This window comes from Mirounga leonina, unplaced genomic scaffold (assembly GCF_011800145.1).
Source record: "Mirounga leonina isolate KUSES-001 unplaced genomic scaffold, KU_Mleo_1.0 Mir_115, whole genome shotgun sequence".
Classification (NCBI taxonomy): Eukaryota; Metazoa; Chordata; class Mammalia; order Carnivora; family Phocidae; genus Mirounga; species Mirounga leonina.
The window spans coordinates 30229471-30253862 of record NW_023270268.1 but is presented as its reverse complement, the minus strand read 5'-3'; the positions used below and the strand labels follow the sequence as shown (position 1 = coordinate 30253862).

The window sequence follows — 24392 nt, the reverse complement described above, 5'->3', positions numbered from 1 at the left end:
CACAAGGTCTTTTCCTCCCCCTTCTTCCAGCCCTTGGACTCATCAATCCCTGTCCTCTAGATTTTTGGGAGAAAAGCCTAATGGTCTAAATTCTAGAAGACTCCGCTCTCACCAGAGGAAGCCGGCCATGTTTCCCCACTGCCGGAGTCCCAGACATGAGTTCTTGGGAAGCCCACACTATGCCTGTCTCTGGCATAAACACCTGTGCCCACATTGAGGCAGGGAGCAGCAGGTCCTACCCACCACCGCACCCCGCTCTTCCTGGCTCCAGGGCTCCCTGCCCCCAGGACAGCCAGCTGCTGCATCCCGACGGGCGGGGCTCCCTGGTGAAAGAAGCCTTGTCCTCTGCAGGTGAATTTCGCATGAGTCACGGCCTGGGCCAGGGTGGATTTGGCCCCATTCAGGGCTGGCATAAGGAAAAGAGAGTTCAAGAGATCTTGAATCAGTTTAGCATGCGGAAGAGCCAGAAAGGAACTCCATAGACTTGGAGTTGGGGCCAATTGACTATATTTTAAAATACACATTTTAGTAAAGGTAGTTCCTGACATGGAGTGTGACATTCTAAAAGTTAATGTAACACACGAGCCCCAGAGGGTTTTACCTCCTGGACGTTTCATCAGGTAGAATTTCGCGAGGATTTTTATGGCACTGGCGAACTGTGCCACGCGCCACGGGAAGACCAAATAAGCCAGTCAACGTTTTCCTGATCTTCGATGACCATGACATGCTCCACAGAAAATAATGTTGCCAGCCAAGCTGGCAACAGTGTTCTAATAAACGTAAGTGTAGTAAAATAACAACAATCCGAGAAATCAAGGACTAGAGCTCTTAAGAGAAACAATCTCCAGGCCTTCGTTTGTCACGCGCTCCTGCAGCCAGCCTGGCCTTGCATGTCTCACACGCATGCCTCTGGGCTGTGCGTCCCGGAGCTGGCCAGCCCTCCCTGCCCCTCATGCAATGCATGGCCTCACCTATTTTGCCACCAAAATAGCTCTTTATTGGGTCAATTCCACTCCCTACACATGGGCCTTGGATCTTACAAACTGGTCTTAATTCCTCCAGTTGTGTTCGTGATCTTGACCCTTCTGGGGTTTTCCTTAGGATATAATCCGTGCCCCTTCCCAGGACCCACAAACCCTCCAGGAGTGGCTCTGCCTCACCCCGCTTTTACCTGCATGCCGCTTATACTGAACTGCATTCTGTGCCGTGGAGCATGTCACCCACATCTCTCAGCCCCTCCACATTGCTCTTCCTCAATCCTCCTCGCTGCTCTTTGTCTACTCCTATTGCTTCTTAGCTCAGGGCCACTTTCTCCGGGAATCTTTTCCCAAACCCTCTCCCAGTGATGCTGGGTTGATGCTTCTCCCACACGCTCCCTGTTCTCTCCCGACTCGGTGTGGAGCAGGCTACATTATGCTTTATTGTGGTAATTATATATATATATATATACACACACACATAACATTTACCGTTCTCACTATTTTTTTTCTTAAGATTTTCTTTATTTATTTGACAGAGACAGACAGCGAGAGCAGGAACACAAGCAGGGGGAGTGGGAGAGGGGGAAGCAGGCTCCCCACTGAGCAGGGAGCCCAACGTGGGACTCGATCCCAGGACTCTGGGATCATGATCTGAGCCGAAGGCAGACGCTTAACGACTGAGCCACCCAGGCACCCCCATTCTCACTATTTTTAAGTGTATAGTTCAATGGCATTAAGTACATTCACACTATTGTATGACCATCAACACCATCCATCTCCAGAACTTTTCATCTTTCCCAGCTGAAGCTGTACCCGCTAAACACTAACCCCCCATTCCACCTCCCACCCAGCCCCCAATAACCACCATTCTACATTCTGTCTCTGTGAATTTGTCTATTCGAGTCTCTTCATATAAGTGGAGTCTGCAATGTTTGTACTTTCTCTTTTTTTTTTTTTTAAGAATTTTATTTGAGAGAGAGAATGAGATAGAGAGAGCATGAGAGGAGGGGAGGGTCATAGGGAGAAGCAGACTCCCCGCTGAACAGGGAGCCCGATGCGGGACTCGATCCCGGGACTCCAGGATCATGACCTGAGCTGAAGGCAGTCGCTTAACCAACTGAGCCACCCAGGCGCCCTGTTTGTACTTTCGTGTCTGGCTTATTTCAGTTAGCATAATGTCTTCAGGGTTCTTCCATTTTGTATGTAGCATGTGTCAGAATTCCCTTCCTTTTTAAGGCTCAGTAATATTCCATTGTACGTATCTATCACATTAATTGTGTTGGTGGACATTTGGATTGTTTCCACCTTTTGGCTATTGTGAATAACCCTGCTATGAACGCTGGTGTACGAATATCTGTTAAGTCCTGTTTTACATTCTTTTGGGTATATACCCAGAGGTGTAAATGCTGAATCATATGGCAGTTGTATTTAAAGTTTTCTTGAGGAACCGCTGTACTGTTTTCCATAGTGGCCACACCATTTTGCATTCCTTCCAGCAGTGTACAAGGGCTCTAACTTTTTCCACATCTTACACAAACAACACGATGTTTTCTGTTTGTTGTTGTTGATAACAACCATCCTGATGGGTGTGAAAGGGTATCTCATTGTGGTTTGGATTGGACCAGACAATGCTGTGGTCGCTTCTTCAATGAACTGTGTACCCCAGTAGGCTGAAGAGTTTGTAAAGGCAGCACCTGTGCCTCTCCATCACCTCCTGTCCCCCACCCCAGCAGAGTGCTGGCCCACAGTCACTATTGGCTAAATAACTGACCAACTGAGGATGAATGAAATTTGGCCCGGGAGTTTTTTCAGGACTCAGCATTTAAGCTTTCCCCCTGTCTGGATGACGCTGACAAGAAGACATCTTGCCCTCCCTTGCTGTTCCTAGGATAGGCCTCCTGTTCAATGGGGGAGCCCCGTAGGTCAGCAGTTTTCAAATGTATCCTATACAAACACCAGTGTAGAGGACAGGTAAGAGTGGGGCCAGGCTGGACAGAACATGTGTGCCTGGGGGAGGGAGAGGGCAAGGAGGAGAGCAGACCCGCCGCCACCCCACCATCCAGGGCAGCCTGGGGCAGAGTTGAGCATAAGGGACAGATCTGGTCTGCAGCCCTCATATTTCCTCTCTGTGGGGCTTTGAGGCCCACAGAGATCAGGGCTGATACCCTCTCTGGGAGGACCCCAAATGAGAATTAAAAGGAATTAGGTTAGTATGAAATGAACAAACCCATAGAGCAAGATCAGTGATATCAGTGATGTCCATTGGCTTGGACAAGGTAAGAGAAGAAGGGATTTTTTTTTTTTTTTTAACATAATGTATTATTTGTCTCAGAGGTACAGGTCTGTGATTCATCAGTCTTACACAATTCACAGAGCTTACCATAGCACATACCCTCCCCAAAGTCCATCATCCAGCCACCCCATCCCTCCTACCCCCCTCCCCTCCAGCAACCCTCAGTTTGTTTCCTGAGATTAAGAGTCTCTTATGGTTTGTCTCCTGCTCTGGTTTCTTCTTGTTTCATTTTCCTTCCCTTCCCCTATGATCGTCTGTCTTGTTTCTCAAATTCCTCGTATCAGTGAGATCATATGATAATTGTCTTTCTCTGATTGACTTATTTCGCTTAGCATAATACCCTCTAGTTCCATCCACATCATTGCGAATGGCAAGATTTCATTTTTTGATGGCTACATAATATTCCATTGTATATATATATACCACATCTTCTTTATCCATTCATCTGTTGATGAACATCTAGGCTCTGTCCATAGTTTGGCTGTTGTGGACATTACTGCTATAAACACTGGGGTGCACATGCCCCTTCAGATCATTACATTTGTATCTTTGGGGTAAATACCCAGTAGTGCAATTGCTGGGTTGTAGGGTCGTTCTATTTCAACTTTTTGAGGAACCTCCATACTGTTTTCCAGAGTGGCTGCACCAGCTTGCATTCCCACCAACAGTGTAGGAGAGTTCCCCTTTCTCCGCATCCTCGCCAACATCTGTCGTTTCCAACTTGTTAATTTTAGCCATTCTGACTGGTGTGAGGTGGTATCTCATTGAGGTTTTGATTTGGATTTCCCTGATGCCAAGTGATGTTGAGCACTTTTTCATGTGTCTGTTGGCCATTTGGATGTCTTCTTTGCAGAAATGTCTGTTCAAGTCTTCTGCCCATCTCTTGATTGGATTATTTGTTCTATTTGTTGAGTTTGATTAGTTCTTTATAGATTTTGGATACTTGCCCCTTATCTGATCTGTCATTTGCAAATATCTTCTCCCATTCTGTCGGTTGTCTTTTGTTTTGTTGACTGTTTCCTGTGCTGTGCAAAAGCTTTTTATCTTGATGGAAGTCCCAATAGTTCATTTTTGCCCTTGCTTCCCTTGCCTTTGGCGATGTGTCTAGGAAGAATTTGCTGTGGCTGAGATCGAAGAGGTTGTTGCCTGTGTTCTCCTCTAGGATTTTGATGGATTCCTGTCTCACATTTAGGTCTTTCTTCCATTTTGAGTCTATTTTTGTGTGTGGTGTAAGGAAATGGTCCAGTTTCATTCTTCTGCATGTGGCTGTCCAATTTTCCCAACATCATTTGTTGAAGAGACTGTCTTTTTTCCATTGGACATTCTTTCCTACTTTGTCGAAGATTAGTTGGCTATAGAGTTGAGGGTCCATTTCTGGGGTCTGTATTCTGTTCCATTGATCTATGTGTCTGTTTTTGTGCCAGTACCATACTGTCCTGATGATGACAGCTTGTGCTCGCTTCAGCAGCACATATACTGATGATGACAGCTTTGTAATAGAGCTTGAAGTCCGGACTTGTGATGCCACCAGCTTTGCTTTTCTTTTTCAACATTCCTCTGGCTATTCAGGGTCTTTTTTTGTTCCATACAAATTTTAGGATCATTTGTTCCATTTCTTTGAAAAAAGTTGATGGTATTTTGATAGGGATTACATTAAATGTGTAGATTGCTCTAGGTAGCATAGACATTTTCACAATATTTGTTGAGAAGAAGGGATCTTATGGAAGGGAGCCCTCAAGATCTCTCAAGGCCTTGGAGAGCAGACAGTGCTGATTGGTTAGTGTGGGCCAAGTTAAAAACAGCCGCATGGAGTGGCAGTCCAGCCTGGCCTGGTCCCCACAGCCACAGGCTGCATGGTGCTCATGGCACGCTGGGAGTCTCTGGGACCCTCACAGAAGGGTCTCAAGGTGCAGCCTGGCTCCTGTGGTGCCCATTTGTAATAGGAGGGACTAAACTAGACAGTCTCAAGTCCTTTCCAGCTCCCCAAGTTGTAGGATTCTTGGTTGCTGCCCACATTCAGTAAGGACATTAAATGCCTTTGTGTGACACACTGCCAGGCTTATCCAGGAATCAGGCTCCAAGGGTCAAGACACAGGAGAGATGCATCCCAGGTGGGGCTGACACTGTCTTCTGTGAGACAGAATGGCCTTTGTCGTGCTAAAGAGAACCACACCCTGAGGACCTCAAGCTTGAGGCTGCGCATGGGGCACTTCAGGCCAGCAAGCCTGGGTTTTGATCCTGGATCCCCCTTTTTCAACTGGGTGACCCTTTCCTCCGGGAATGACAGTATCAGCCTCCATGCTCAGGCCCCCGCCTGTACTTGTAGAGGACAAAGAATGGATAACCATGGGCGGAAGATTCGTCTCCCACCCAAGAAGGTCTGCTCCCAGAGCAGGGAGGCCACACTCTGACCTCTGTGTCTATAGTCACTTCCCAAAGGCCTGAGAGGAAGGGCAGGTTTGGAGGGCAGCTGGTGGAGCCAGGAGACCGGCTGGTGACTGGCATGCCCTCTCATTGCAGGGAACAACAGCTTCTTCCAAGCTGAGCTCTGTCAGAAGAACCGGCAGGACCTGCCCCCCAGCAAGTGCCACAGCACCACCCAGGACTCCCAGAAGGAGACCAGCAGTATGTGGGCTCTCATGGTGGTCGGCCAGCTGCTGGCAGGCGTTGGGACGGTGCCCATTCAGCCGTTTGGAATCTCCTATGTGGACGACTTCTCTGAGCCCAGCAACTCACCCCTGTACATCTGTGAGTCACAGGCTTGAGGAGGGCAGCAGGGAGGGGGCCCAGTCCTGAAGTGGCCTTTGCTGAGGCCCTGAGGGGCTGAATCGAGGTCGGACCTTCTTTGCCCCACTAAACACAGCAAACGAGTGCCGAGGTTTGGGGAGCAGACAGATCTGGCTGGAAGGCCAGCTCTGTTACCTACAAGCTGTGTGATCCTGGGCAGGTGGCTGGGCCCCAGGGTCCCAGGTTCCCTCGCTTGCAGAACGGGGCTAATAGTATCCGTGCCCTGGGCAGCTGTGGGATTATATAAGTAATGTAGGTCACCCCTTAGCCCCACGCTGGGCACAGGGGAGCTCCTTATCAGCTCCTGGAGCTATTGCTGTCCAGTCCTCCAGGCACAGGCCGGGGTACCCGTGTCTTCCTGACCGTCCACTTAGGGACAGGACAGCCTCAAGGAAGGACAAGCAAAGCAGATAACCAATGACCACCTGACTGCCCCCATCCTTCCCTTAGAACAAGCCACACTGAGCATTCTCGAGGCCCACGCCCCAAACCAGACAGAGCACCCGCACTGGCTCAGTAGCCCCACAGCTCCTGCCAGGGCCCCCAGCATCATACTCGCAGGAAGCCTCGCCCACCAGCACACCCGGCAGGAATCTTTAAGTGCTGGGGAGGCTTTTCCTCCTGGCAAGTGGATCTCTCTGGCTGGAGGAGAAACAGCTTTGGTTCTGCACATCTCAGGATCTTGAGTGATTCTGGTCTTGTCTATGGGAAATGCCCTCAGTGCGGACTTGTTAGGGCCAGGGGACAGATGGCGTGACATCTCAGGAATCCCTCAGCTAGGGAAAGAACCTGGGGCTGCCACACTCTCTCAAGCTCCCTCAGCCTCCTTTGCCTGCTCCCCTTTCCAGCCATCTTATTTGCCATCTCTGTATTCGGACCGGCCTTCGGGTACCTGCTGGGCTCCGTCATGCTGCAGATCTTCGTGGACTATGGCAGAGTGGACACAGGTGAGTGTGTGCAGGGAGTGTGCAAGGATACTTGTCCTACCACTGGTTCCACGAAGCAGCCTCCCCGGCCCCAGCCAGGCAGGGCAGAAAATGAAGCTTTAACTCCAGGTGCTTGGGCCCTCTCCTTCCCTCACTCATTCACACCTGCAGAGCCTCAGACAGCCAGGAGCAGACCGCGTGAATCTTCTGGCACAGGACCCTTTCTGTCCTCAGGAAGTTGGTAGCAGGAAACCCTGAAACCTGGGGCAGGGCCTCAGCTGTTGCCACCACAGCTGCCCATCTTGGTGGTGCTATTAAAAACAGTTTTATGGTCCTTGGACTCTAAGGTGGTGTTTAATTATTTTAAGAAAAGATTTAATAAGAGCTCTTTTGAGGATCAAAAAAGCACTACATAAAATATACACATGGATTATGATTCACATCATGCTTAACAATGTGGGCACTGGCAGTAAACAAGCTGTGTCTAATCCTGGTTCCACCTCTCACTGGCTGAGTGATCTTGAGCAAGTATCTAGATCTTTCTGTGCCTCGGTTTCCTCGTCTATAAAACGGGGCTAAATAAATAGAGTCGTAAAATGAGTAAAATAGAGTCGTTGTAAGGATTAGAACATGCCTGATATATATTAAGAGGTTTACAGGTATGAGCTCTTATTCTTCACAAAATGGTATGGACTAAATCACTGTGTATCTTAGAATGAAGAGGACATATGGTCTATAGACCAGGGCACAAACACTGAGGTAACCCCTCATGGAACCAGCCCCCAGTGAATCCTGCAAGAGCTCATGGCCTTTGTAAGCTTGTCCTATGCCACCCAGCCTCCCAGAGGGCAGGGAGAGCCAGCACTGTCCCAGAGGGGCAGGCAAAGTGCTTTGGAAGCTCCAAGGCAGGAGACAGTGCTCCTGCCCGAGGTGGTCAGGGAGGGCTTCCCAGGCAGCTGACATCTGCATTGAGCCCCATCGATGGGTGGGATTTCTGCCTTCCAGGTGGAGAAAAATACTTGGACAAAGCCAAGAGGTGGAACAGGTGTGGAGTGTGGTGGTGGTACAGAAAGCTCCCACTAGCCAGAAGATGTGGCTAGAAGGCAGATCTGAGCCAGACTCTTGGGAATAGTACTCCCACCAGTTCCTGGCACACAGATCAGAGCCTGCACATCACACAAAGAATGTGGACAGGCATTAAAGCCACCATGCTGCCAGAGTCCACAGACTCCTGTTCTCGGGGACCATCAGACCATGATGTCTTCCTTGAGGTGTCACCTGCCTTTACTTCACATGACAGGGAAAAGCCCGAGGGAGCTTTCTGCCTCAGGGTCAAGCCACCTTTGCCCTTTTACTGGCACTTCCTGAATTGGTTCCTGTCTCTTGGTTGCCCAAAGAGACTTGCAGCTGAGCTCCCAGTACCAGGGCCAGTGCCCAGCGATGCCTGGCATTGCTTGGCTGAGGGCCATTCTGCTACCTTCTTCCTCCTTCCATGCCCACATAGTTTCTTTACAAAGAGAGACACAATGGCAGACTCTCAGATGCGGGTGGGAGACATTGCCAGAAGTATCTCTTTTGGAGGCTCAGCAGCCCACTCTGATGATGGTTGTTCCCTCAGGCTCCTAAGGATTATGGGGCCTCCTTTCTTAGGGATCAATAAAGTTGGGAGGCAGTAGCAGTCAGTGGTTAAGAGTGCAGGCTTGGACACCAGGGAGACATGGGTTTAAAACTGACCAATGAAATAATACTTACCAGCCTTGACCTTGGACCAGTGCAAAGCTAACGTCTCTGATCCTCAGTTTTCTGATTGGTTGGAGGTGGGTGGATGCAGCCTCCTTCATTGTTATTTCTACCAAGGGTTGGGAATAAAATAAAGTGAGGCCAAGGTTCTGATTCCTTCAGCCTGGGGATTCTCTGATGCTCTGCTTTATGCTCAGTGGTCACCATGCTCTGGAGACCAGATGGCCTGGAGAGGGAATGTTGTCTTGACTCAGATTCTAGCTCATGGCTTGCCTCTTCTGCATCATGGGAAGAAAGTCCCCCTGATCAAAGGCCCTCTTTACAGCAAAATGAGAACCCACATTCATCCAGAAAACACTGTTCCCTTTGCTTTCTTTCCCAGCTGCCGTTAACCTGAGCCCTGGAGACGCCCGGTGGATTGGAGCCTGGTGGCTGGGCCTGCTCATCTCCTCAGCGTCCTTGGTTCTCACCTCTTTCCCCTTTTTTTTCTTTCCTCGAACAATGCTCAGGGAAGCGGAGGTAAGGTTCTGAGAGCCCATGACTCCCTGCCTATCAGAGTTCAAGAAAGGGAGGTGTGGGAAAAAAATAAACTGAACTGAGAAGCAAATTCTGGGTGAAATCTAAACAAGTTATATGACGCAGGACTTCTCAGAGGCTTTGAGAGGTGAGAGTGCTGGTGAATTTCCAAAAGACGGTCTCCCCTTACCATGTCAGCATCTCAGGTATCAGGAGGGTTCCAGGGAACGCAGTTTGGGAAACACCAAGTTCACAGTGAAGAGCCAGGAAAAGCTGAATATATGACCTGGCACAGTTGGCCCATCACGTGTGAACCTGCAGGACTGAGTTGGAAGGAGACCCCCTAGAGCTGAAGAGCGTGAGGGCGAGCTGAAGAGCGAGCCGACTGTGGGCAGATGGACCTTCTGTGTGTCTGCTGGGGAAGAAGTCAGAAAAGGATGAGAATGGAAGACAGAGACGAGAAGTCTAGGAGGGGCTTTGATGTTAGGCCTAGGGTCTAAAACTTGTTCCGAATCCATGAAGTTCTGGGGTGCTGCAGTGACTGGGTGACCACGTAGGGGGCACCATGGCAGCTGGGCTGAGGTCGGGGAGTCAGGAAGGAGGGGAGGCTGGCCATCTGAAGAGGCCTGTGTAGAGATGGGGGATGAGGCTGAGCGCCAGGGCGGGGGCTGCTGGGCAGCCGAGGCGAGGGCAGGGAGCGGTGTTCTTGGAGAGGCTGCCAAGGACTGAGCGGTGGACAGATTGGAGGAGAAGGGGGCTGAAGTGAGCCAGAGCCAGAGCTCAGCGTTTGGCAGTGAGGTGTGTGAGATCTAGGCCGAGCTGTGGGAAGAGGGGCGGGAGTGGGAGAGCCTCCGCTTGTCTTGGGGAAGAATTTCAGAGGTTGTCAGTGCATTACGGTGGTTTGGGGGTCAGGCAAACCTGAGTCTGAGTCCAGATGCTGAGTGATCTTGGGCAAGTTTCCTTGTTTCTAAGTTTCCTTTAAAATACTGGAGATAGAGCATAAGTCTCAGAGGAGGCTGTGAGGAGTGCCGATGCGTGTGGAAGGCTGGGCATGGTGCCTGGTGTGGAGTAAGCACTCAGTGCGTGGGAGCTCCCGTGCCTGGTAGTATGTTCTCCAGGGGAGCCCCAATGGCATCAGGGCTCGGGGGGAGCCTTGCACACCTTGTGCAGGGGTTCAAAGCTGCAGCTGACGAGTTCACAAGGGGTAGGCGAGCTCACTGAGGTGGTATGGGTAGAAAGTGTGGGCCAGGGGCCAGGATGGAGCCTTGAGCAGGACTCAGCTTTGGGCCCAGAAGGAAGCAGGAACTCTATAGAGGAGACAGAAAGAAAGAGCTAGAAACAGAGGTAATTCTAAACCAGTGTATCCCAGAAGCCTGCGGCCCCTGGAATCTGAGGACGGGGAGGAAGTGTAGCCATGACAGACAGACAAGGGGTGAGATCTGATCGGACACCTTTTGGCATCAGTCAAGGGAAAGTTAGATATGAATAACATGCCCAGGGGAGTGTCGGGAGGCATTGTCGTGGATGTGTTCTGGCCGGCAGCCACAGCACTGGGCTCACTGACATGCAAGTAGCATTTGCTTCAAGAGAGCATTCTCTGGGCGCCCTCCCACCCACACCTGGGGCAGCTTAGTGCTGCCCGCCCCTGAGCCACCGAGATCAGGAGGGGCAAGGGCCCAGGGAAGGGTCACTACAAGGAGCCTACGCCTTTAACGTTCACCCCCTTTGCTGCCTGCAGAGGTCTCCAGCCATAGTGGATGAGGCAAGGAAGATGGACGAGGTCAAGCCAAGAAGCTCCCTGGTGGATTTCATTAAACGTAACTAACTGACCCAGCAAAGTCCTGGGGGGCGGGCCTGGCTTGCAGTGAGGGTCAGAGGGTATCCCAGCCCATGTGGTGTGGTGTGTGGTAAGGGGCAGTAAGAGCAGGTGGTCCCATCTCTCAGGAGGGGTTCTGCCAGGGGTCCTGGTGACTGCTTCTGTGCAGGTTCCAGGAGACTCAGAGCTAAGCAGAGTCAGCCCCACCTCCATGGTCCAGCCCCCGTGTTCTCTCCTCTCCTTTTACATGGAGGTGGCTCTCATGTGAGGAGGATGTTCCCAGTGTTAGCTCTATTTCTATCCAGGCTTCGCCTTATATCTCCCAGGCACGTCCTCACTTTACTTAGCCCATTGGCATGTTCAGTGGGAGTCGAGCGGCTGTGTGCCCCTGGCCACTGAACATCTTGGTGCCTCAGATCTGCCCTGAGGAAGAGAGGAAGGCTGCCTGGAGGAGGAGAAAGGGCAGTGACTGGTCCCAAGCTACCCGTGTGGTGACTGCCATGAGGGCCCGGCCCCTGACAGCCATCTGTTTGCAGGCTTTCCCCGCATCTTCCTGAGGCTGCTGATGAACCCACTCTTCATGCTGGTGGTCCTGGCCCAGTGCACCTTCTCCTCTGTCATTGCTGGCCTCTCCACATTCCTCAACAAGTTCCTGGAGAAGCAGTATGGTGCCTCCGCAGCCTATGCCAACTTCCTCATTGGTGAGTCTGGAGGGTGGGGGTGCTGCAGGAGCTGGGGGGCCCTGCCTGGGCCCTGCCTGTAGGAGTGGCTGGCCCTCCTCCACCCATCCAGGGATGGGCGAGGCCAGACCGGACACAGACAAGAGCCAGAGGAGGACTGGCCCAGAGGAAAGAATTTTAAGGACATTTTTCCTGGTTAGCAATCTAGAATGTTCTTGGCAGATCTTTGGGGCCCCTATCATTCCAGGCAGGAGTGGGTGGAGGCTAGGGTCTGCCTTCCTCCCCGTCAGAGGGGCTGGAAACCTGACAGCCTCCCAAGGCCCTGACATCATCAGGGCAAACAGAGGAAAGAGAGAAGGTAGAATTTGGGGTTAGGCAAAATGCCTCGTGGTTTTTTTCCTTTCTTCACCAAGGACTCAGATACATTTACTTGGGTAAGGAATATGTGGCCCAGTGATTCTCTACCCTGGCTGCACTTTAGGATTCCCTGGACAACTTTTAAAAAATACAGTCACCCAGGCTTCCTGCTCAGTCAATGAAAGCAGAATCTCTGAGTGGGGCCCAGCGTTGGTATTTTGTGCAGCTGACGTTGAGAGGCACTGATGTGGTCCCACCAAGTACCAAAGTGAACTACAGAGCCCAATCCACAGGTGAGCCTGGCCATATGGATGTGGCAAGGTGGTCAGGGCATTGGCTGTGACCTCATCCCTTTAGCCTTCAGTCACCAGCTAGCACATCAGACAGCGACACCACCGTGGGACCCATGTGGTCACAGTGAGAATGCAGTGAGGGGCCAGGTAATGAAAGGTGCTTAATAAATGCACCTTCAACCCACATCCCTCTGGCTGCAAGGACTCCACTTGTTTCTTTATTCTTTGCACAAGCAGGGCAAAGAGTTATTACCACTGCAATTGAATGTATCAAATGTTCCTTCAAGTAGCCATGCCCCTTTGTCCATGGTTCAGCTCAGTGTCTGTGCCCTGCCCCCACTTCCAGTCCTGTGCGCCCAGACAGCTTCTCTTTATCTGTAGGTGCTGTGAACCTTCCTGCCGCAGCATTGGGGATGCTGTTTGGAGGAATCCTCATGAAGCGTTTTGTTTTCTCTCTGCAAACCATTCCACGCGTGGCTGCCACCATCATCACCATCTCCATGGTCCTTTGCGCCCCTCTCTTCTTCATGGGATGCTCCACCCCCACTGTAGCGGAGGTCTATCCCCCCAGGTAATGGGAATGAGAGGTGAGAAGATCCCCTTTGCTGAGGCCAGAGCCTGGATCGGGCTGCCATACGCTTTCCTATCTGCTTCCTCAACTCTCTTCTCTCCTTTTCACTTTTTGATCTAATCTCTTACGTGGCAACTTAGAAAATGAGGTCTTGAATCATATGCTCAATTATGAGAAGAAATCTGAGGGTCCTAGTGGGCCAACAGCAATCAGGGTCAGGGTTCTGTTTTTTAAGAAGCACCAAAAACTAATGAGTTTGGTTTAAGGATAAATCTGTAGGGCTGTGAGCCTCAAGAACCAGGAAATAAGCTATGTTTAGCATCAGCTCTATGCTGGCTACAATTACAAAGTCTCCTTGAGCTGCTGAAGAAAGATGAGAGAAGGAGACTTGAAAAGATCTGGGAAAGAATAATGCAAGTGATGGCAGACTCAAAAAATTAGGGCAGGTGAGGAAGAGAGCAGGTAAAGTACACCTGTCAGTTTGCATAAAGCAATCTGGTCCCAGGTTTTAAGTCTGGCTTCATGTTCAGGAAGAGCTTTAGAGGCCCATGAGGGGAAGGTGCTGAGCAAGGAGCATTTATTTTTTCCTGGGTGCCCCTTCCAACCACCTCTTCTTTTAGGTTTTGCCTAATGAGGTTGCAACGTTTGGAGAAACTGTACCTTTCAGTCTTGGTGTTTTCTCTTTTTCTTTGAAATACCATCTTTTGTCTTTGGTGGGTGAAGGAGAGAAGGGGCACAAGGGAAGGGAGAGTTGCTCAGGGCAGGACCCTCCACCCAGTTTGTATTGTTCTGCAGGCTGACTATGGATTGAGAGAAACCGAGAAGACTTTGAGCCTTCGGGTGGTTCTCACTAGGAGCTTTTTTTAAAAAGATTTATTTATTTAGGGGAGCCTGGGTGGCTCAGTCGGTTAAGCGTCTGCCTTTGGCTCAGGTCATGATCCCAGGGTCCTGGGATTGAGCCCCACATTGGGATCCCTGCTCAGCAGGGAGTCTGCTTCTCCCTCTGCCCCTCCCCCCGCTTATGCTCTTTCTCTCTCTCTCTCTCAAATAAATAAAAGAGAAGGAGAGGGAGAGGGAGAGAGAATCTCCAGCAGACTCCCTGCTGAGTGCAGAGCCCAACACAGGGCCAGATCCCAAGACCCTGAGATTATGACCTGAGCTGAAATCACAAGTCAAACACCTAACTGACTGGGCCACCCAGGCGCCCCCCACCCCACCCCGGGGAGTTTTTAGCACAGGGCTTTGTCATCAGACTGGGGTGAGTTCTGGCACAGTGCTTTGTCGTTGGCGAAAGTTACTTTTCTAATCTTCAGTTTTCTTGTCACGAGAGGAACATGATTTAACTGTAGAGTTGTCATGATGGCAACATGAAAAGTCTTGGGCACTGTGCCTGGCACATAAGAGATACCCCATTAATGTTAACCATCAGCAGTGTAATTATTTTAGCAGAGCTCTGGTCTGCGATTTGTCAGCCTATCCCAACCCCCTCTCCCCCCAGAGAACAACCGTGACTGTCAGATGAGGAGGATGGTAGGAATGGTGAGATCAGCTGGTGAAACCCCCTGGATTATGGTGCAGGGGGATGCAGTGACCAGGGGCCCCAGCCTTCTGTCAGCCCAAGCCCGGGTGGAGGAAGAGAGAAAGGAAATATTGCCTGTGACTTTGGTGTAGTATCTGCCATCTCTTTCATCGGAGTCCTGGTTGGGTGGTTGGTTGGTTGATTGTCTTTTTTTTTTTTTTTAAGATTTCATTTATTTATTTGACAGAGAGATCGCAAGAGCAAGAACACAAGCAGGGGGAGTGGGAGAGGGAGAAGCAGGCTTCCTGCCGAGCAGGGAGCCCGATGCGGGGCTCGATCCCAGGACCCCGGGATCATGACCTGAGCCAAAGGCAGACGCTTAACGACTGAGCCACCCAGGCACCCCTGGTTGGTTGTCTTAATGCCTTTCTGCAGTGTGGGGTTTGCTGACCAGGTCTTTCTGGCCAGCACTTGGTGGGTGCCATGAGCACTGACCAAGCAGGGCATTCACCATTGGCCCCAACAGGCGTAATTCAGATCCCAGGGTGGCACTGGCCCAAGACAAACGGAGACACACAGGCACACGAACCAGGCGGGGAACTCACGCTGGGCTGGCGTGGGGAGGTTTTTCTTTGGTCTTGCTTTGTTTGATTCCCCATTTCCTGTTTTGCTGGCAGGACATCAAGTTCTATACATCCGCAGCTTCCTGCCTGCCGCAGGCACTGCCCGTGCCCAGACTCCATCTTCCACCCGGTGTGCGGAGACAATGGAGTGGAGTACCTCTCGCCCTGCCATGCTGGCTGCAGCGACGTCAACATCAGCTCTGTGGCCTCCAAGCAGCTGGTAAGGGCCGGAGAAGGCCCGTGGGGGTGTCTGCGCTCAGCCCGTGCCCTCGCACACTGCTCCTCAGCTCCAGGATGGGCAGAACGCCACTCGCTCCCAGCCTCGTGGCTCTGGGCCACACCTGCCCTCTCTCCACCTCCCCTTCCCTAAGGTCATGACCAGATGCCTACAGCCCAAAGTTAATTAAAGTTTGGCTGATGTTCAAAAAAAATTCACATTCCTGAGCCCCAACAATGCTCAGAGCAGAAAGGAGCCAAAGCAGTCCTTCAGCTGAGGCCTTAGAGTCTCATCCTGATGGATCCTAAGGGGCATCTCTGGGTCCTGCATCCTGCCTGTGTGGGAAGCCATAAGGACAGGCCCAGAGAAATCGAGAGCAGAGGGTCTTCTGTGATCTGAACCCGGAAGGTTAGAGCTGGAGGTGTGATCTAGGGCATTTGGTTGAATCCCTCAGCCCTGATGTGTAGCTATACAACTGGCCTAAAGTCATGCAGCTATTTAGGGGCAGCTGTGGGACTAGAACCCAGGACCCTGCCTCAGTCTGGCGCACATCTGTTCAAGGTCATGTATCTGCTGGCCACCGGCCTTCCACTTGTGCAGCCCTCGTTCACTGGGCCCACGAGGTGAGGTTCTACCAGCCCTCAGAGGGCTATGGCTCCCGACTTCTAGGGTCAAGCAGCAGCAAACCAAGTCAAGACATCTGTTCAGCTATTCGGCAAATACTTAGTGAACAGCCAGCACAGCCACGGGTGTTGAGGACTCAGTGCTGAACCCATCAGACAAGGTCCTGCTCTCGTCGAGTTTGCATTCTATCAAATAAATGTACAAGGTAGTTTTAGAATGTATCCCATGCCACGGAGAGACTTGATGACTAGACTCTCTAGTTCCTGGAGGCCTCCCTGTGGAGGTGACATTAGAACTGAACAACCAGAAGAAGAAAACCTTAGGAAGGCCTGGAAGTGAAGCCTTCCAGGTAAAGGAACAGCAAGTGCAAGGCCCAAGGGCATGACAGAGCCAGGCACAGGAGAAAGCAGGGAAGGCCAGGGTTGGCGCTAAGAGGCATGTCACACCCAGGCCAAGACTGGGCGGGCCGGGCCCAGGAGTCGGATGTACCTTCTACTAAGAGCAGTGGGAAGTTCGTGCAGTTCTGCTAAGGATGCCCTAAGGAGAAGAATGTGCCTCATTACCTTAAGCCTGTGTGGAGGGCATGGACAAGGCTAGCCCCCGCTAGGCATCCTCTTCCGAGAGCACAGGGCAAGGCTACTCCCACAGCCACTTCCGTGGGCAGAGAGAGAACAAAGAGCGCAAACAAGGTGGTCTCTCCGTGGCCTTCTAGTCAGAGGGGTCTGTGGTGGCTTCTGTGGTTTTCTTATCTTTATTTACTTACTTCTGACTCATCTACTTCCAGAAATCATCTTGACAGGTTTCCAACAACAGCACAAATCCACTAGCATAACATCAAGAAAAGACAGTAAATTATAAGGGGGGAAAAAAACCTTATGTTAAAAAAATGCAGACTGACGGAAATAACAGCCATATTATATAGAACTAACTTCTGAGTTTCCTGGCAGCCAAAATAAAGAGGGTGCATAGTTCCTGCTGTTGGCCAGGAGGAAGCATACTAGCTCGTTAGTTCCATTAGCAGTTGTAACTGCTATGGCACTTAAATGGTCCCAGGCTAGGCCATCAGACGCTGTGAAAAGTAAGGTGAAGACCCCCTGACACGGGCAGTGGCCCCCAAGGCCAGTTGTACCAGAGTACTGCGCCATATGAACTTGCAGCCTGGAGCCAGGGGCCTCCTTCCCTAGAGTCCTTCACAGACAGGAGTTCCTCTCAGGCAGGAAGCTCTGGCAAAGGCCTGACAGATGAAGAGCTCAGTGGGTTCCACTGGGTTCCCACTGCTATCTCCTCCTGTCTATCCTGTCCTTACCTTCCCTGAAAGAAGCACACAAACAGCAAACACAGCACCCACAGAACCACTGTGGTGACACACAGGGCGGCCTGGCCCCAGAGAGAGCCCTCCTGGCCCCCGGTCCCAAGCTGGGTAGGCCTTGCCTGGCAATAGGGTCCCGCATGTCCTGCTGTGGGTGGAACTTCGGGAGGGGCCCAGCCCCTGCTCGATGACCGGTTTTGGTGAAGACGGTTTTGATGGCCTAAACAGTGGTCAGAGGTGGTATCCGCGGGGCACCTCCAAAACCTCCCTGGGTCTGCTCTCCAGCCTCCACACACAGCATCGCCCGAGGGACTCTGGCTGGAGCTGGTACCGGCGTTTGAAGTGTGTGGTGGTGCGGGTGATGACAGCAGATCTCCCCCTCCCCCTCCCTCTCCTTTCCAAGACGTATCTGAACTGCAGCTGTGTGACTGGGGCGTCCACTTCAGCCAAGTCGGGATCGTGCCCCATCCCCTGCGCCCACTTCCTGCTGCCGGCCATCTTCCTCATCTCCTTCGTGGCCCTCATAGCCTGCATCTCTCACAACCCGCTCTACATGATGGTTCTGCGGTGAGTGCGCCTCTCGGTCCCCCACGCTCCCTGCTTCTGTCTCTCCTCCTTTCCTGCCACTGAGAGACCCCACCCCCAGGAGGGCAGAGCCACGAATGGCTGAGCCTCCGGGAAGCCAGGCTGCCTGGCTCCACACTGTGGAAATGCCTGAAGATTCACATATGTTTAAATCCTGAAAGAACTAAGAGGAAGGAAGAGAATTCCGTTAGATGTACAAAATCAAGGGGGGAGAAATGTGGAAAGTTCAGAATGAGGGCTTTGAGAAAGGATGAAAATAAGAAAAGTGTGCTAGGAGCCAGGGCCAAGTTCTCAGGTCAGAAGAGAGAGGCTGGCCAAGATGGGAGGGGAGAGCAGAGGTGTCCCCTTACAGTGGCAGTGGAATGCCTCTGAGGTTTTGAGAGGGAATTGACCCTTCCTTCACCTCACCCTCTGCCAAAGAGAAAACAACATTTCAACCAAGTTCACCTAACCCACCCCTGCCCGCCTCTTTCCTGTCCTCACCCCTCTTGAGAGCAGAGAGGGAAAAACACAGGATCTGGATTCCCAGTGCTAGGGTCAAAGGCCCAGCTCGGCTGTACACTGGCTGGATGTCCTGGAATGTTGCCAACCTCACTGAGTCTCAGTTTCCTCATTTATGAAGAGGTTCATGATATTGACCACAAGGGACTAGTGTCAGGATTACCTGATAAATTGCTTTGTAGATGTAAGGTACTCTATATATTGGTTAATTATCACTATTAACCAAATTCTAAGAATTATTAACAGCTAGCTAGGTGCCAATGACCTATTTTCCCCAAAGGCTAGGAGAGGAAGAACAGAAGCAGCCACCTGTCAGGGTCTGGTATTTTAGCCTATTGACAAGTTAGCTTGCAAACTACCAAGCTCCTATTTTTTTTAAAGATTTTATTTATTTGACAGAGAGAGACACAGCGAGAGAGGGAACACAGGCAGGGGGAGTGGGAGAGGGAGAAGCAGGCCTCCCGCCGAGCAGGGAGCCCGATGCGGGACTCGATTCCAGGACCCTGGGATCATGACCTGAGCCAAAGGCAGACGGTTAATGACTGAGCCCCCCAGGCACTCCCCAAGCTCCTATTTTGTTACTGTTTCAAGAATGCTGGCAGCAGACAGGAGACTCCTGGTTCAAAGACAAAGGCCTGTTACTCACAGGTGCATGCAAAGAGCAGGAACCTTGCATCATTTATCCTTGTGCCCCACATCCCATGGAGTGACCTGGAATACCCAGGTGTATGCGTCACATGCAGTGAGCTTCTCTCACAGTGAGGAACACTGAGCTTGGGAGAGCCACCACCTATGTAGACCAATCCTGCTCTTGGTCTAGGGTAAGGTTTTACCCCATGCCTCTAGGTTGCTCATTGCAACCACAGCCCTGAGAAGTAGCCCAGGAAAAGAGCAGTCAGAACCTTGTATTCTTAGCATATTCCCCAGGAACATGTGGGGATGCTCAGGGCCACAGCATATTGCCCCTCCCAACACCATCAGCACCCTCTTTCTACCACTCCCCACCCTATGCATTCCAAACACTGGTGCTGTCATCCAAGGTCCTTGAGTGGGGTTACCTCTTGCACCAGGGCCAGATGGGCCATGGTGGACCCTCTAGCCCTGAGAAATACCTGTGGGTGGCCATGATGAGGAGAGGGAACAGGATAAGGACATTTCACAGGGAAGTTGCTGAGCAGCAAGTAGGGGGCAGTCCCTGTCAGTCCACCTCCCAGAGGATTCCATCAAGCCCCAGAGCTAGGGAAGCTGTGGAGGAGGAGCATCATTTCAACCACAGGATGGGCTTTCCTAGAAAACCTCTCCCTTCTAAGTCTGATCATGGGCTGGAGTGAAACTAAAGAGGCTCCAGGATCCCCAAATCATTTAAAGATAAATCCCACTGGCAAAGATGAGAGAATGGATGCAATTTAGTGTGAAGAAGGTGAGCCTTAAAGGTGACCTTGTAGGCGACCCAAGTGTTATTTGTACCCTGGCCCCCAACCAGGCATGGAAATACAGGCTGGGAGGAAAGGTTCACCAGAAATGTGGAAGAAGAGAGTGGTCCAAACTCCAGAGTTAGTTCACAGCCAAGGGCAGGAGGGGCTCAAGCTGTCCATCAGAAGCCAAACTGGGGTGCCCAAGCCCTATTCAGTCCAGAATCTAGGGGCGTCTGCCCAGGGACAATGACCAGGACTATTATGAATTTGGGCCACTGGAGGGACCTGTGGGCATAAAGGGAGCATCCATTAGATTGAGATTTGAGGCACTTTCCATGGGGTGGGCATCCTAAGTGGGTGCCTCAAGCCCATGAGTATCGCTTTCACTGGTCCACCTTTCAGAGGAACTGGAAGAGGGCCCCTTTCCACTTTGCTAGCAGGACTGTGAGGCCAGAACAAAATGTGTGCAGAGACCTGAACATTACTTCTGAGTTCCCTTCCTTGATGTCCCCTCTGCCCCAAATGCCCTTCCCCCACAGGCACCCCCACCCAGGAGTGTGGGTGTTCAGAGCACGAGAAGCCTGGTGCTTCTGCAGGCCACTGCCTGGCTCCCCACCTTGTGGATGGGGTGTCCTCCCTCTCTGCCCCCTGCCCAGCTGGGATGGCAGGGCCTGGCAATACCACCGCCAGATAGCTTCCCCATCTCTCTCTGAATCTCCTTCCTCAGCCAAATGCTTGTCCTCTCTTGAGGGAAGAAGGGTGGGGGCAAGACTGGCTATATAATTTGTAGGACCCAGTGCAAAATGAAAATGGGAGGCTCCTGGTTCCAAAATTATTAAGAATTTCAAGACCAGCCACAGCAGAGCATTAAATCAAACCTGGGGCCTTTCTGAGGGCAGGGCCCTGGGAGACAGCACAGGCCCCATGCCCACGAAGCTGGCCCTAGGTAAAGGATTCTTCTAGTTGCACACAGAAGCCTACGGCCCAGGGGCCTTAATTACACTTTCATCCGGGCTGTCTTTATTGCTCTTCACACTCTATGGGAGTTGTTCAGACCTGCTGCTGTGAACACACCCTTCCCCATCCTTCTCTCCATTCCCAGCCTCTTCTGCCCTCTGCCTCTTGAAGGGGGCAGGGGCAGCCCTGAAAATCAGAGACCAGAGGTTCTCAAATTTGAGTGCACAACAGCCCTGGAGGGTTTCCTAAAGCACAGATGGCTGGGCCCCACCCCCAGGGACCTGAGTCTTAGGTTTAAGATAGGGCCTGGGAATCTGCATTTCTAATGAGTTCCCAGGGGTGGGGGCTCACGCTGCTAGCCCAGCGATCGTGCTTTGAGAACCGCCGATACAAACAACGGGAGCACGCGGCTGAGGTCAGTCGAGTCAGCCAGCTAGCTGTCAGGCCCCTTGAGGGTAGGTTCTGGCTTGCTCTGAGGCCGGCTGCCCCTGACTGAGTCAAGGCACAGCCCCGAGTCCTCTGGCTGCTGACTTCCTATCTTCCTTTTCAGTGTGGTGAACCAGGAAGAAAAGTCATTTGCCATCGGGGTGCAGTTCTTGCTGATGCGCCTGCTGGGTAAGTGTCTGAGATGCCCCCTTCCTTCCTGGGGAGCGGCGCCAGGGCATCCGAGGGCTGTGAGGTGCAGGGAGGGGCTGAGGGAAGCCCTGTCTCATCTCTGCGGTAAGGAGAGGGCGCGCATCACCAACACATCGGCAAAGGCCGAGACCCTATATGGGCAGTTTCCCCGTTACTTGAGGTTAGGAAAGATTCCATCTAAGGCATTAATTCCAAACAAAACTACGTAAGAAAAATGAAAAGTGGACACAGCTGAGGATACCTAATGAAGAATTGAAGGCAGGTATTTTTTCATCTCTCTCCAAGAACTGGCTGTAGGAACAAAACCCTGCATTCCTGTCCCAGCCAGAACAGCAGCTGAGCCCAGCCCTGGCTTCCCTCCCACTTGACAAAACTCACTCCTCTTGCCTCTATTCTGCAAATGTTCTCAGTGCGGGGCCCTCTGCCGGCAAACCCAGCCTATGCTCAAGAAGCCCAGAGCCCACGGAGAAATGGAGCCTGCGCAAATGGTCAGCAATGCCCCCCAGGAGGGCCAGCTGCCCGCAGGGAGCGGGGAACACCCGGCCCTCCCTGCGGACCTGGGCTGGGGGGGGGGGCATGCGTGCCCCTCGCCCGCCCTCTCCCAGAGGCTCATGCTGGACTGTGCCTTCTTGACCCATCCAGGCAGTAATATGCAGGCCCTTGCAGTGCCGGGCAAGCCAAGTAAAGGGACTACGTTCAGCTGAGTATTGATTAAGGACGCAGTGGGTGCCCAGGGCAGCGGGGAGTAGGGCAACTGCAGTGGAGGGACTTTAGCCGCTCTCGGAGTGTCCTTGCTGACCTCCAGTGCTGAAATCACTGCAGAGCCCGCTGTGCCTTATTATCCGGGAGCCAGGCTGCAGTTGGCCCTCCAGCAGCTTCCATCATCCTTCTGGGCTGTGTTGGTGATGTCCCTCCTGGGGCCTGCTGAGCGAGAACCTGTGCAGGGCCCTCTCCCCCAAAGGTTGGGTGAGGAGTGCAGATGATGAGGACTGAACCAGCTTTTCCACGGGATCTCTCGGTATTGGGCCACTTGCTGCCCTTGTCCCAGCACTGCCCCTTCAGAGCCTGCTGCTCAGGCCTATATTACCAGCGTGGAGGATGCAGGGCACGAAGCCCCGCGTTGCGCCCAGCGCAGCCAGTGGCTAGGAAGGGCTCTGAAGAGCTTCTCCCAGCCACCTGGAAAACAACCGCTGTCCCACTGCTCATGGCACCTGCCACCTTGTTTTGTCACTTGAGCTCAGACAACTCGATACGGGATCACGGTTAGAAAATCTGGGCTGGAGGCATTCCTTTCATCATCACCCAAGAACGCAATCGCACTCTGGGGTAGAAAGAAGGACTTCACATGGATAAAACCCAGCAAGTTTAAAATTACCCACTGGGACTTGGCTGAAAATGTTTCTGGACTGTGTTTCTATTTAGGGTAGCATCCTTGGTGGACAATCCCTGTGGCCAGTTTCCATCCCCTGCTTAGCCAGAGACTTGGAAGTGAGCAGGGTGTGAGTAGAGAGGCTGGTTCTCGAAGGTTCCCACTTATGGGTGGAGCCACAGGCAGATCTCTTGCTTTCCTCCTCAAGCAGCTTCTCACAGTGCCCTCGACAGAGTCGGCGAGGCTGTTCTGAGCACAGTGGTTCAGGGTGTGGATCCTGGATAAATCCCTCCCCAGTCCAGTGACCGCCCAGAACTGTAGCTAAGAATATGGGGGTCATCCTGAATACTTAACAGAAGGAAGGCATAGCCTCTGCTGGATCGGGGCTCACCACTCAGCTGTGGGGAAGTTCAGGGGGCTGGGGTAGAGGCTCTGAGCAGCCAGGGTGTCGGGGGTCTTCTGGGGGGGTTGTCTAAGCCAGCTGGGCAGCCTGGTGTAGTGGAGGAGCATGGGCTTCGAGGAAACTAGGGCTCAAAGGCCAGCCCTGACCCTCTTGGTTATGCAAGCATGAGCTCGCTGTGCCAACCTTCCTCCTCCTTAGAGCGAGGGCACCCACCCACCTCCAGGCCCTGTGAGGACGTGAGGAGTCGATGCCCCACGGTGGAGGCCAATCCGGTGTGAGAACTATATTATCGGTCTGAGCTGGCAGCTAGGTGACCTCTGTGACTCACTGCCCTGACAGGATGGCTCAGGTCTCGTTTCTCTTCTAAGCCTCTAGTGAAAGAGGAATTCAGCCGTCAGACAGCGATTTGGCTTTCCGAAGTCACTGCGGTTCCCAGGGGTGGGGCAGAGCCGTTCTCATTCATGGGAACCATGCAGGGGCAGCTGGGGGGGGGGGGGGGCTTGTTGCCCACCTTGCCGGGCACCTCTGCCTGCAGCCCCGTGTAATCTGGGCACTCTGAACTCTCTTCCCGCGGACGCCAGCCTGGCTGCCATCTCCAGCCCTCTACGGCCTTGCCATCGACTACTCCTGCATCAGGTGGAGCTTGCAGTGCTCGGGGAGGCCTGGGGCCTGTGCCTACTATGACAATGACGCTCTCCGAGACAGGTGAGGGCCCAGCACACCCCCGTGGCCCGGGGTGGGCGGCGTCAGGCACTGGGCCAGAGCAGAGGGCAGCCATCTGCTGCGGTGCCCTTTGTGGGGGCTGCCAGGCTCCCAAGGGAGAGGCCCAGAGGGGTGCTGCCACAGACAGGGAGCAGGGGTCACTGGTGAAGAGAGCCGTGAACGTCCTGGAGTGTGTGTGTGCGCGCATGTGCGTGCTGCTGGGAGCTAGCACCTAGTCCACAGTCCCTCAGGAGACGCAGTCGCAGAAAGACATTTGTCAAACGGAAAGGGGCTGGCTGGAGTCTGAGGTGAGGCCGTGGCTGTGGGACGATGCCAGGCCAGCTCCCACTGCTCAGAGACAGGTGGCCCCATCGTGGCTCACAGTGGAGGTCAAGGGCAGGTGGGCCTACCCTGCCTCAGCGGGTCCAAGCCCAGCTGCAGCTTCATTAGTTCTGCACCCCTTCCAGCCACCTCACCTGCTGCCATCATCACATAAACCAGAAACCATGGGGAGAGTGGGCTTGAGGGGGGCTGAACGGTATGGGGGTGGCATAGACAGCCAGGAGAGGGGTG

The 24392-nt window shown here is 52.6% G+C and overlaps 1 protein-coding gene across 1 annotated transcript in view; it reads left to right on the top strand.

Moving 5' to 3' along the window:
• SLCO2A1 (solute carrier organic anion transporter family member 2A1) overlaps window positions 1–24392 on the top strand; it is an 83804-nt gene that overhangs the window by 56466 nt on the left and 2946 nt on the right. Inside the window, exons 4-13 of the mRNA XM_034994969.1 lie at window positions 5794–6021; window positions 6909–7007; window positions 9109–9245; window positions 10981–11059; window positions 11595–11759; window positions 12770–12959; window positions 15156–15321; window positions 17655–17818; window positions 21260–21324; window positions 23699–23822. Coding sequence (XP_034850860.1) covers window positions 5794–6021; window positions 6909–7007; window positions 9109–9245; window positions 10981–11059; window positions 11595–11759; window positions 12770–12959; window positions 15156–15321; window positions 17655–17818; window positions 21260–21324; window positions 23699–23822 — 1417 coding nt within the window. The remainder of the gene's footprint in view (window positions 1–5793; window positions 6022–6908; window positions 7008–9108; window positions 9246–10980; window positions 11060–11594; window positions 11760–12769; window positions 12960–15155; window positions 15322–17654; window positions 17819–21259; window positions 21325–23698; window positions 23823–24392) is intronic.